Genomic DNA, 13,762 nt, shown 5'->3' with positions numbered 1-13,762 from the left:
ATATAAATATTAAATAACTTCTTTAAGTTTATATCTATGTATTTACTTGTTACATTCAGTTTTACAAAGTTAGGAAAGCAATGTTTACGTCATGCCTGATGTTGTGCCTTACACATAAAAGAACGATCCCAGTCACATCCACACATTAAGGCATTCAGCTCATTAATGAAACACTGGTATCCGATCGCTACCCAAAGGCTATGGTATCGGTATTGGAACTGACAAATCTCGATCAGTGCATCCCCTAGTATGATGACACCTTGAATAGTGTTAATAGGTGTAACTTAGAGACCAATTGATTACATCATTACTCTGTAATATTAATTTGATGGTGTTATTTTAGTATACAGCAGCCTCTGTAATAGTTCAAAAACCTAATATCAACATAGCCATTTGCCCATCTAAGCATGTTAGCTGATAGCTGAACTCAAGCAATGTTTTTCGACTCCCACATGTCCCCTACAGATACGGCTTTATGTATGTATGTGTTATTGAAGCTAAGGCACTAAATAAATAATCTACATCCAGTAAACAAACAAAAAAAAAAATGCAAAGGAAGTTGTCCTGACAGCTTAGTAATGTCTTAAGGCAAAGACATCCTCATTTAAGACAGTAGAATTTAATTTAGCCTTGTATACGGCCCCATTTATTTGTTTGTTTTATACTATTGTCTCCAAGCCAATATGTTTGACTGTAAGGCATCGGCTGGGGTCATTCTTCTTGCACTGTCTTCTCCTCCTATACCCTGGGAGGCAGTATGAGTGAGGGCAGATCCGCCCCCTCTGTGGAGGAGGGCATAGCACTGAGTCACCCATCCTCCCTCACACCAGAGAGAGAGAGAGAGAGAAAACATTGAGACATGTTTGAGAGATAAAGCAAGTAAATCAGGCAAGGTTCGCTCCTTGAGTGAGATGTGTGTGCAGAGTGGGCGCCTTGCCAGGGGTGGGAGGTTTCCGGGAGGGCCACGATGTGGAGGTGGGCTCTCAGTGTGCTGCTTTCAGCAGTTTGGAGGGGCAAGGGAATGGCCTCCGACCCCATCTGTTTCCTGAAGATAGGCCCTGATGGGGGTAAGTGCTCAAAGAGGGCATGATATCCTGACAAAGGGCAGATCGCCCAACAAAAACAACAGTAAGGGGAGAGAGAGAGAGACTAAGATGTGTCAGCTGAAGGAGAGAACAGAGGTTGGATCCTGGAAAGAGCTTGTGCTTTTCCTTCGCCCCACTCATAAATCTTTGCAGTTTCCTCTTGTTTTTCCCATTCCAAGTTTTGGCCTTTTGACACAGTTTTTTTTTTTCTGAAGGGTTTGGGATTACTTTGTTTTATTTAGGTAAGGAAGTTCACAGCACTTAGAATTCGGCAGCGGGAACAAGTGGTCTGTAACCTTTTGAACTTGTGGAAAGTGGTGTCCCGTGTTTTCCATTCATATCGCTGTACAGTGAACCAGGGGAATGGAATGTTGGCATAGAAGCGATTTGTAAAGGGACACATTAAAGTGTTTGTAAAACAAATGGGGGCTGCATTGTCAGTTGTCTGGTGTTCCCTCATCATTCTCTGCACCTGCTTGTCCTTGAGTGAGATAGTTGGCCACTCGGTTGTCTTCCCCTATATCCGTTTCCCTGTCCGCTCCTTGTCCCCCTCTGCATCAGCACATGGCACATTCATCCATCCTGTATCAGTTGCCTCACGGCTTAGCGCAGACCCCACAGACAAATATGATAATAATGCATATTCTTTAATCTGATATCTATTGACTGATGTTCTGAAAGATCCATGTTTCATGAAAATCATCTGTTTTGCAGCGGAGGCTTCCTAAAGGCTATGCATAACTGTGGTCTAAATTGCACATTTAATCTTTTCTTTCACTCTTGAGAACTGCTTTTCCCTGCTTTTCCCCCCCTCTTGTCTTAAGGTCATTTCAAGGGCTTTTGTGTTTTAAAAATATTCGAGTAATTGTTCAGAGAATAATAGAAATGTTCTAATTTACCTCATGCCGGGTTTACATCCTAAAGTACACCCATTGTCCTGTGTTGGCTTTAAATGTCAGAGAGATTGGGGTTTTGAGTCACAGTGGGCTAAGCCATTACATGGCCACATACAAGGTTAATTGTGGTAAAAGTATTTCCACTTATTCTCTTCTCTAATTATACTTTAAATTGCATATTTAAGTGTAACTTTTTAGATAACACCTAGGGAGAGGTATTGTTTCCGCTGAAGAAAAGATTGTCTAAATTGCAAAGAATTCTAAATTCATACACCACAACCATATTATTACTATGGCAAATAACAGCACGGCAGCAGACCTTTTCTATTCAAAAGAGTGAGACAAATGACTTGCTAATACAGTCTTACAAAACACCTCTCTTACTCACTCTCTCCTTCTCTCTCCATCTTTTTCCCTCTGAAATACCCCCTATACCTTCTTTTCTCTCTTCTTCTCTCTTTCTGTCTTTCTATCCAGACGGTGGTGATCTTGAAGATGACCCATCGTGTTCTTGGCCAGCATCATCTCCTTCCAGTAAGGATCAGACTTCTCCAGGACACTGCGAGGACTACGATTTTGGCGAGGACGAAGGGGGCCCTGGCCTGCCATACCCATGCCAGTTCTGTGACAAGTCCTTCAGCCGCTTAAGCTTCCTCAAGCGCCACGAACAGAGCCACGGGGATAAACTCCCTTTCAACTGTACCTTTTGCAGTCGCTTGTTTAAGCACAAGCGCAGTCGAGATCGACACGTGAAGCTACACACCGGTGATAAGAAGTACCACTGTGGAGAGTGTGACTCTGCCTTTTCCCGCAGTGATCACCTCAAAATCCACATGAAAACTCACGCCTCTAACAAACCCCACAAGTGCCCTGTGTGCCGCCGAGGCTTCCTTTCCTCCAGCTCTCTCCACGGCCACATGCAAGTACATGAAAGGGGCAAAGATGGCAGCAGTTCAAGCCTTTCTAGAGGTGATGAATGGAAGCTGAAAGAAACTCGCAAATGCAGCCGTTGTGAGGAGGGCTTCGATGTCCCCGAGGAGCTCCAGAGGCACATCGCGGAGTGCCACCCTGAGTGCTCTCCATCAGAGGATGGAGGCCTGGGTGCCACCCTGCAGTGCATTTACTGCCATGAGCCCTTCAGTGATGAGGGAACCCTGCTGACCCACATTGACCAGGCCCACAGCCGAGACAGGAAGGGCCACTCCTGTGCTATCTGCTCTGAGCACTTTCTGTCTGTCGAGGACCTCTATGCTCACATGGACATCCACCAGCTCCCCGAATCTAGTAACCATAGCAACAGCCCTTCTTTGCTGACCGTGGGCTACACCTCTGTCTCTAGCACCACTCCTGACTCCAACCTCTCTGTCGACAGCTCCACAATGGTGGAGACGGCGCCACCTGTGCCCAAGACAAGGGGGAGGAGAAAGAGGGCGGCTCAAAACACATTGGATATGGGAGGACGTTCCTCCAAACAGCCTAAAGTCTCCTACAGTTGCATATACTGCAACAAGCATGTGTTTTCCAGTTTGGCTGTGCTTCAAATTCACCTGCGAACCATGCATCTGGACAAGCCAGAGCAGGCTCATACTTGTCAGTTTTGTTTGGAGGTTCTGCCCTCTTTACTAAATCTAAATGAACATCTTAAGCAGGTCCACAATGCAGAAGACCATGCTGCACTGTTAGCCAGCTTGCCTGATGCCCTCCTTCAGTGTAACTTCTGCCCTGAGGTAACGAATGACCTCAACGGCTTACAGGAACACATTCGCTGCTCCCATGGCTTTCCCAGTCCTGTGGCAAAGGAGAGCAATGCCTTCTTCTGCCCCCAATGCTTCATGGGGTTCTTGACAGAGACTACCTTGGAGGAGCATGTTCGTCAGACTCACTGTGATGGGGGAAGCCTGCGCTTTGACTCCCCCCTGGCTGTAACTCCCAAGGAGTCTATAGTAGAGGTGTACTCCTGTTCATACTGCACCAATTCCCCAATATTCAACAGTGTTCTGAAGCTCAACAAGCACATCAAGGAGAATCACAAGAACATTCCACTGGCACTGAACTACATCAACAATGGAAAGAAATCCCTGCACACTCTCAGCCCCTCTTCACCAATATCTGTGGAACAAACCATGCTTAAACCAGGAGGCTCAGCCTCACGTTCTACCGGTGAGTTCATATGTAACCAGTGTGGAGCCAAGTATACCAGTCTAGACCTTTTCCAGACGCACCTAAAAACTCATCTGGATGGCATGCAGCCTCAACTCACCTGCCCACAGTGCAACAAAGAGTTCCCCAACCAGGAGTCCCTGTTGAAGCATGTGACGATTCACTTCACTATTACCTCCACGTATTACATCTGTGAGAGCTGTGACAAGCAGTTCACTTCAGTGGATGACCTACAGAAGCACCTACTCGACATGCACACCTTTGTGTTCTTTCGTTGCACTTTGTGTCAGGAGGTGTTTGACTCAAAGGTGTCTACTCAGCTCCACCTGGCCGTAAAGCACAGCAATGAGAAAAAGGTGTATCGCTGCACCTCCTGCAACTGGGACTTCAGGCATGAGACTGACCTACAGCTACATGTCAAACACAGCCATCTGGAAAACCAGGGCCGTGCCCACCGCTGTATTTTTTGTGGGGAGTCCTTCGGCACAGAGGTGGAGCTGCAGTGCCACATCACTACCCACAGCAAGAAGTTTAACTGCCGCTTCTGCAGTAAGGCCTTCCATGCCATTGTCCTTTTGGAGAAGCATTTGAGGGAGAAACACTGTGTGTTTGAGGGAAAGGCACAGAACTGTGGTGCTAATGGTTCTACTGGAAGTGGTGTGGATGGCCAGCCTAAAGAAGATGCTGAGCTACATGGTCTCCTAACCAACAGCCATGGTTCAGTGGTAGCAGTAGGATCCGTGGTGGAGCCGCATAACAACCATGATGGAAGTGAGGAAGAGGTGGACACTGCAGATCCCTTGTTTGGGTGCGACATCTGTGGGGCATCTTACACCATGGATTCACTCCTCACTAACCACCAGTTGAGGGACCACAATATACGCCCTGGTGAGAGCGCCTTGATGAAAAGGAAAGCTGACATGATAAAGGGCACCCACAAGTGCAATGTCTGCTCCCGCACCTTCTTCTCTGAGCCTGGGCTGAGGGAACATATGCAGACCCACCTTGGGCCTGTCAAACACTATATGTGCCCCATCTGTGGGGAGAGATTCCCTTCCTTGCTCACCCTTACTGAGCACAAGGTCACCCATAGTAAGAGTCTGGACACTGGCAGCTGCCGCATTTGTAAGATGCCACTGCATAGTGAGGACGACTTCCTGGAGCATTGCCAGATGCACCCTGACCTGAGGAACTCCCTGACAGGTTTCCGCTGTGTGGTGTGCATGCAGACAGTGACCTCTACATTGGAGCTCAAGATCCATGGTACCTTCCACATGCAAAAGACAGGCACTATGTCCGGCAACCACCAACCCGTGGGCCGCAGCAATATCATCTCTCATCACCAGCAGCAACACCATATCCAAAAACCTTTCAAGTGCGCCTCTTGCCTGAAGGATTTCCGGTCCAAGCTAGACCTGGTGAAGCTGGACATCAATGGACTGCCGTACGGACTCTGTGCATACTGCGTAACAGCAGCTGGCTCCAAGAGCTCCAGTCCAACGATGAACGGAGGAAGGCAACAGCAGCAGCATGGTGGAGCCACCACCCCAGCAACAACTACAGCCGCATGGATCCAGGCGGAGAGGCTCAGCCCTGGAGACGGGAAAGGCAAAACTGTCTCTTCATCATCTTCATCCTCTTCTACATCCTCATTATCCGCTGCCAAGACACGATGCACCAGCTGTAATGTGAAGTTTGAGTCTGAGGCAGAGTTGCAAAACCATGTCCAGACAGTGCATCGGGAACAGGCTGGGGACAGCAACGGCGGGCAGCTCAAGACCCCACAGGTGTCCCCCATGCCCAGAGCCAGTCCCTCGCAAACTGAAGAGGTATTGTTATTTAGTATTGGATTGAATTAGGTTGACAAGTTCATTAAAACATGCTGACATTCACAATGTGTTTTGTATTGCTATGTTGTTTATAATCCCTTTCCTTTTGGTCTTATTTTCAGAAGAAGACCTACCAGTGCATCAAATGTCAGATGGTGTTCTACAGTGAATGGGACATCCAAGTCCATGTGGCCAACCACATGCTGGGTAGGAGATGACTCTTTTTTTCATTCATTATGGTCTCTGTTGCACTTCTGGAACAAAGTCACTAAAACAGTCCTTGTGTAATATCTTTGTAGATATGTTTCTCTACGTTGTAGCATACAATAAATCAATTTGGCTTTTAGGTGTGCGATTTAAATGTTAGCGGGAATGATTAATTTGTGTGACCATCATCGATACAATATGCAAATCATTAACGGAAAATTCCCCTAATTTCACAAGTATTTGATCATTTTGAAAAGATTTCATACTTTTTCATACTTTTTTAAAAAGGTGAATCACAATCTCAGGACTGATGTGATATATGTAATAAAATATTTGACCCTGTCTCATTCAGGCTCACAAGTATCTGGATCACATCACCAAATAGGTGGAATTATTTTAATATTTTGACCATCAACTGCATCCCCAGTGTTGTGCATTTATAAACCCATCACCTTCATATCCCCATGCATGTGAATGGTATAAAATAGTACGTGTGCATGCTTGTGGAGCAGAATCTCTCCACTTCAAACCACTCTATATGGAGGTCGTTTGAAGTAGTGGAAATAAACAGATTATTGAAATATTAAAAATACCAAAACAGATTTTATTCAAACTGTTTAAAATTCCAACTATTATTCCACAGTTTTTGAAAAATCTCCACATTGCTACTGTACATTATTTTTGTTTGTTTGTTTATCGTGCCTTTTCACTTAAGTAGTCTGTTCAGATGACTGAGATCTGAATACAACATTTGGTAAAATACTTTCATACATTTAATGACGTCAAATCAACTGAAAAAATGGATATTTAATTTGATCACATTGTGTTTCACAAAATTATTCCAAATTTCTGATTTTCTTTGACAAGATTCTTAAACAAAGAGTGCTGGTGTAAGACTAACCTCCACATTTTCAAAACGTCTTCACTTTCGGTTGTCATTTGTATGCAGGCAGAATAATTTGTAGAGAACAGACAATTGGAAAACAGGTTTTCTTGCCTGCAGTAAGTAAGCGTCTGAATTCCAGTCTCACGTTCCTTTATTCATTCATTTATTCAGCTCGTTTGGCGGCTCTTTCATTACACTGCATTATCTGTTGTCTTCAGTGGGAGAGAGACTCATTGATCTGGAACCAAACCGCCTCTCTGTTTGGGACACGCTTCTAGGCGCAGGTGAATTTAAACACGGTGGGCAATTCTATCAGGACCGGCAGGCAATTCTATCAGGGACCCACTGTTTGTGCATAAACAATCAGAAGCATGTGATTTGTGATTTTGATGCTTCGGTGTATTTGCAAAGGAGAGAGACGAGCTGAGAGTGTGTAGTTGTGGATTTTGTATTCATCTTTGCGATCTGCTCACCCACTATTCTACTGGGGGTGCCTAATACAGTACCATGCCAGCATTAGTCCTTTCTCTCGCAAAGGCAGGCACGGAGCACACTGTGAGGGTAGAAAACAAACCCCCCTACTGGTTATTTTATGTCTGTCAGCCGTACAAGCACACAGTTTCCCCATAATAGTGGAATTGAGAAAGCTTAAGATAACAGGAGGATAGGTGATTGGGTTATTGCCTGATGTCTTACTTCTCTGATATGCCGTTGCTTTGTATTCAACATGATCACAGGTTTCATCAGACTCCTCAAAAGGGTTTCTGTTACATTAATTTGTTTTTGGGATCTCTAAAATGCGGAGAAAACAAAACTCATTGTGATGAAAATTTGGTAGAAAGATGAAGTTGTCAAGGAGTGGCTGCATTTTGCAAAACAAAGAAACTAAAATGGAATCGAATAAAGAAAATACATTTGACTGAAGAGGCGTATGGAAAAACTTTTGCATCAAGGTTAGTCGTAACAACACTAACGGTGATCTCTTGGTTTTATACAGCTTCTGAAGAATTGGTCACTTTTTAACAAGTAGAATGGGGTTAAATTCAATCCAGCCTGTAATCACCTCAAAGCCAATTTGGGCCAAAAACACAGGAAAAAAAAGAGTCATTAGGAAAAGCTCTAAATACCTTCTCTACTGAAAAGGGGACACTTTCTCCTTTTAATGGCCATCTGCACAGGAGAGGGGAAACAGGGGGCTGGGGTCATCTCCGCTCAGCTGTCAGCGTTATTAGCGTAGGTAATGGAGCAGACGCTGGATTCATAGGGGTGTTGTTTTCATCCGTGCCCCGCTCCATGGTGTCCGTTCACACTGATAACTCTATATATAGTGATGTGCCGTGACATAACCATAGTGCTAAGTGTATGGAACAACAAAACCTGAGCCTGTCTCACCCAGACAAGTCCATATTAGCTGCCTTTGTAATACAATAGTCTCCCTAAACCAAGTGCACTCCTCCGCCCTCCACCTCCTCTCATCGGTCCGAGGTGCTCGTGGCTGCCTCTTCTGTACGACTGCCAGCACATTTTGATGCGTGGACATTACACTCAGACGGCGGCGGTCCTGCTTCACACTTAAAGCACAGCTCTGGTGCCCAGCTACTCAACATTTACTACGATAATAGAGGTAAATGAAAGAGAAGGGGGTGGCCATGGGTGCAGAGGGGTGTGTGGCAGAACAGCCCCAGCCAAGCCTGTGAACGGCCCCACGTGTTTTAAGATGGAGGCCGCAGCCTGCTAGGGCCCAGATGGATCAGTACACATTTGCTGTACAGCTGGCCGCTCTGTTTGGGGACCTGGTGTGATACTCCTATGGAGAAAAAAATGATATCGCCACCATCCAAGGAGCAATTTAATAGCAGACCAGAAGACAGCTGGCCACTCTTTAGTTTAGAGTTTTTTTGGCATGGCTCACTTACAGAATTGAGGGTGTCCGATTTTTCTCTAGAGACACACAGATTTATACAGCTTTCAGCTGCTGCAGTCACTATCAAACCTTTTTATTTCTATTTTTTTTTCCTTGAGATTAAAAAACAAATCTGTCCTGCAGTTCAATTTGCCATCTTGATCTGTAGTAATTGCATTGGACAGAAATGTTTAAAATCACAGCGCTTTCACAAAGTCGTCCCTTTTCTTTTCTTTTTTTTTTTAAGAGGACCTTTGAAGGTCTTTCATTGACACAAAAGCCTGTTTGGTTTTTATCAGCATGCCATCATGCTACCCCATTGCTTCACTTTGACCCCACTGTAAACTATGACATTTGGAGCCTCATGGGGGGGGGGGGGGTACGTTTGGCCCATTTATCGCACTGTTTCAAATGTCCCTGTGTGGATTTTCAGAGCCCTGACATGTTTTAGAAGCACAGGCTCTGTCTTAAAGGGTTTTAAAGGTGAAAAGGGTTTTTGCTTTCCTGTTATATCTGCTTTCAATTCAATTGTCATCTCACTCCTGTCTGCTCCAAGCAGCTACTGCCAAGGTGGCAGCGCTCCGAAGGACAACTGTAAACAAACAAACCAAACCTCATCCCAGAAAAGTGTTTTTGGGGTCACCTCTATGGATTTTTTTTGGGTCGGTGACAGCGCTGAGCTCCAAGCCAAGTCAGGGAGGAGCCTTCTCTCGCAGAGAGGAGCCAGTGGCCTGGTCGGCCCAGGCAGAGGGGGGCACTGGAGGGGTGGAAAGGTTCGGGGGCGGAGAGGGGAAAGGCACATTTGCTGTACAGCTGGCCGCTCTGTGTGAAGCAGGCACTGTGGGCCGTCACGGAGCTGGAGAGGAGAGCGAACGAGAGAGAGGCCTTTAGCTCTCCTCTAGTTTCTCCTCCTCCTCTCTGTTCTCTCATTCTCCCCCCCCCCCCCCCCTCTCTCAGGCCGCTATCTCTCCATTTTCCCCTGCCTCACTATCTAGCTCTTACACTTTCATATTTACTGCGCTCCAACCTGGCAAAGCACACTGCGTTGGCTGTCAGTGGGGCAACCGACAGGAGGCACACTGTAACAGTATTCGAAGCTGGAAGGCTTGTTTGTTTTGCTAAAGGCCGCAAATTATCCTTGACACGTATCCTCTTGTCTTGGGCCCCGAGAGCAACTTGACCTGTGTGTGTTGATTACATGGTCTCCATCACTGTCTCTGCCCTGGTGGCCACACATTTACTACTCCATTAAGTGTTTCTTTTTTTTCGTCCTTGTGCATAAACAGAATTTGGTATTTTCATTCTTTTATTTCTTTTTTTTCTGTAATCCTCTTTGATTAGGAGTGTCTGTTGGTGTTCCCTCATTCATAGAGAAACACACACACATGTAATCTGCTAACAAACATGGCCAAACACTCCTCATTTGACTCCTAGGGGGTTGGATCAGAGTCAGAACTCAATAGACAACACGGCACAGGAACAGGATCAATCTTATGAAATAAATAAGAGAACAGGCTTGGACCAGCCAGTGGAAACAAAGGAAACTATGCGTGCCATATAGTGAGTGTGATATCTGCCTGCTTTTATTAATTGGTGATTAATAACGCCTCTCTGTTCGTTAGCGCAGTCACCTCCCGTGCAGCCAAGTGTGTTGCTGCTAATATGCAATTATGCGCACCTTACTGCTCGTTACATTATACCTCTCCCTGACTAATGTGGCGTCCATGAGGAGAATAGAAAACGGGAGTGAGCTGCAAAAAAAAAAAAAAAAAACATCAATAAGATTCTCACATTCACTGTGTTACCTACCTGTCTGGGTGAAAAAAACGTTTCTTACAAATTCCTCAATGCGACCAGGAGACTGCATTAAAAGTTTTACAGCATTGCAGAGACTGTTTTGCTCTTCCTGGTGTTTTTTGTTGTAAAGCAGAGGTAATTGACATCACCATGGGGGATGCTCTGTTGCTAGGCCAGACAAGCTCAGGCTGATGTGGTCCTTATCTATTGATTTTCCTGACATTTCCCCCACACTTCACAGACTAGGCCAACATGTGAGAAAATATCTGATGCTCTCAGTTCATACGGCCTGTTTGTACAAACTCGGAGCGAACGCTCGCTGCCCCCTCGCTGCATTGCAATTGGAAGGTTGATGTCACCATGGCGATCCGGGGCAAATTCCTTCCCGTGATTGGTCGAACTGAGCTCATTTATTGAGCGAGTCGTCGTAAAACACGAATCCCACAAAATAATACAGATTTGTATGAATCCTACAATTCTATTTTTGAATTTTAAGACATCTAATGAATGTACTTTAAAAACAACAACTCCTATGCAAGCCTAGTTGGGGACCTGAATAAAGGTAGGCTCTTCCTGTGCTTCTGGCTATGTTTTATTGATATACAGGAGGGATGTCTCCTTTAGAGTGTTAATGCCAACCCTTGTTCTGAAGTGAAGCCCATAAATACTGGATGATCAGAATTAACCTCTGCATTACTCTACCTCCCAGTGGTCTCCGAGATGTCACCAAGGCCGTAGGTGCACGCGCACCCCTGGTCTGATGGGGTTGCTTAGCAGTCTGACTGGAGGGGGGCTTATGGGAGAAGTGCAAACAGACAGTCCTGCCTTAGTAAAAGGTCAGCACTGCAACCTACACCTCTCAAATCCCAGCCTAGCCCTGATGGGACCAGGGTTCCGAGCGTGCCTAGAGATGCTTGTGGTAAGGGGGAATTACAGCGAGAGTCGAGTGGAGCGCTGCTGCTGAGCTGCATTGCTTTTAGAGGTTGTCAGCACCAATAGCAGTGTGACAGATTTGATCTAACTTTGTGTTGTGGCTCTTACTTGGTGTGTTTGTGGAATGACATGCGCGCTGGGACACCAGGAGCTCTCATATGCTACTGAATAGGACAGTCTCAATGTTGTTCACTAAATTGTTGTTAAGTATGCTTCATAGGTGTGGAGAGGTTTGTTTTAGAATGCAAACAGACTATAAAAGAGTACCCCCCACCTCCCCCCCACCCCCCAAAAAAGTTTTAGCTCTCTTTATAGTGCACAATGGTGGTTTTACAAAGTACCTTGTAACGAATTACTATCCTCATCGAACTTTGGCTGTGTGAATGGCAGACAGGGGAGGAGAGGGGAGGGGGATAGGGTTCTGAAAGGCCCCCCAGCGTCAAAGCCTTAATAATCATGTGAGCAGCGCTGGACTTCATTACCCTCCTGTTCGACAGGCCGAGTGCCAGCCTGGATTGCTGGCTGGCTGTGGCAAGGTCAACGGCGGAGGAAAAACCAGTTACTGTGTTACTCTGGAGCGGAATGGAGAGGGGCGGCCATCTGTCAGCTCAGGCCTGCCATACCCGCAGAGCAAATGGACACGGGCGGCCAGAGGAGAGGCCACAGACACCCATAGAGCTAAACCCAGTGAGCATAACACTGAGGCATCGACACAGATCCAGCCAAAGAGATGGGCCTTGGTACCACTAAAACACATACACACACACACACACATAGCGGAGAAGATAAGGCTATCTGCAAGATATTTGGCAGCAGGTTGTGTGTGTTTATGCATGTTTGTTTTTAGTGTCAGCGCACTATTGGGCCCCTACTGTTTTAAGTCCAGATGGCAAACCATTTGATAAAAAGTTGATAAAAGTTTTGCTTGGCTTGCCAATGGTAAATGTTTTAATCATAGTGTTTCTTTATGAAGACAAATTCCATGTGAGTCTAAGTGCAGAAAATGTTATCATTGTCCGTAGACCACTTTTTTTTCATTTCAGCAGGGACAACAGGCAAGTTAGGGATCTGGTGGAAGCCGCATGTTTTCTTCCAAGTGACAGTAATAATACTGCCATCATATATACTCTATCTATATCTCTCTCTCTGTCTCTCTCTCTATATATATATATATATATATATATATATATATATATATGCTCAGATGTCACGCACGTTTTAGTATTTCACCTTGCTGGCTGTTTGTCGGCATCTGAGTCGCTCCGACCCTCTCTGCGAGGACCTTTACGATGCCCTCTGGCCAAAGTGGAAGAACCCTGTGGAATGTTCCAAAGCTCTCTAATAGGTTTCAGGTGCTGCGGGCCACCGGCCAGCCCCCCGCCATCACCCCACTCTGTGTGTCTTGTGTGATAGGACTCCCTGCTCAACAGTCAAAGCTCCGCCATTTCTCCTCTACAAGAGAGAGAGAGAGGGCAGAGCTGCGAAATGGATACCCATCGTTGTTTACTGTAAAATTCACTTTGAGCCCAGTGCACATCCTCCAACTTAACAATTTTTTACATTCAAACAGTTTCTCTTACCACATATGGTTGCAGTTCAGGCGGAAGAGCAATTTGCATCTCTTCCATCCCACAACTCAGCACAACTAAAGTTCCTCCTTGTTTTCCCTCCCGCACCGAGAGTACCGACCCCCTGGCTTGAGCGTCAACATGCGCCGGAAAACAGGGAGATGGTCCTGGGCCACATTAATGGAAATCACACAGGAAGTCCCTGGATGAAAGCTTTATTAGTTATTAAGGTTTAATGTTGATATCAGTGCTTATATGTTTACTGGAGTGCACGGTGCTGCTGATGTGGAATTGTCAGAGTGGTGCAGATTTAGTAAGGAATTAGTGTACACCCAGGATTTAATTAAGGGATCTATTTCCATCTTGTTAGAAAGAGATAATGTGAGTACTGCATGCATCATAGGTTACCATATTAAATGCTGCTTCCTGTAACAGCATTAAATCCACTACAGTAGTGCTTGTAGATTATAGAAATGAAACAACAATCTATATTTGGCT

At 45.5% G+C, this 13,762-nt stretch overlaps 1 protein-coding gene across 17 annotated transcripts in view; it reads left to right on the top strand.

Moving 5' to 3' along the window:
- Positions 1 to 13,762, top strand: part of znf521 (zinc finger protein 521) — an 89,997-nt gene that overhangs the window by 37,983 nt on the left and 38,252 nt on the right. For 4 of the 17 annotated variants that reach the window (XM_076097756.1, XM_076097755.1, XM_076097741.1 and 1 more), the window contains exons 4-6: positions 2,459 to 5,970; positions 6,093 to 6,177; positions 7,282 to 7,362. In XM_076097756.1, coding sequence (XP_075953871.1) covers positions 2,815 to 5,970; positions 6,093 to 6,177; positions 7,282 to 7,362 — 3,322 coding nt within the window. In that variant the 5' untranslated portion in view covers positions 2,459 to 2,814. Of the gene's footprint in view, positions 1 to 2,458; positions 5,971 to 6,092; positions 6,178 to 7,281; positions 7,363 to 12,193; positions 12,437 to 13,762 lie in introns of all 17 variants that reach the window. The other 13 variants (XM_076097745.1, XM_076097752.1, XM_076097754.1 and 10 more) reach the window with 8 other exon arrangements.

This window comes from Anarhichas minor, unplaced genomic scaffold (genome assembly GCF_050575085.1).
Source record: "Anarhichas minor isolate MPS153535 unplaced genomic scaffold, ASM5057508v1 ptg000024l, whole genome shotgun sequence".
NCBI classification, from domain to species: Eukaryota; Metazoa; Chordata; class Actinopteri; order Perciformes; family Anarhichadidae; genus Anarhichas; species Anarhichas minor.
Note: the sequence above shows the minus strand (reverse complement) of the source record. Positions and strands in the feature narration are given on the sequence as shown.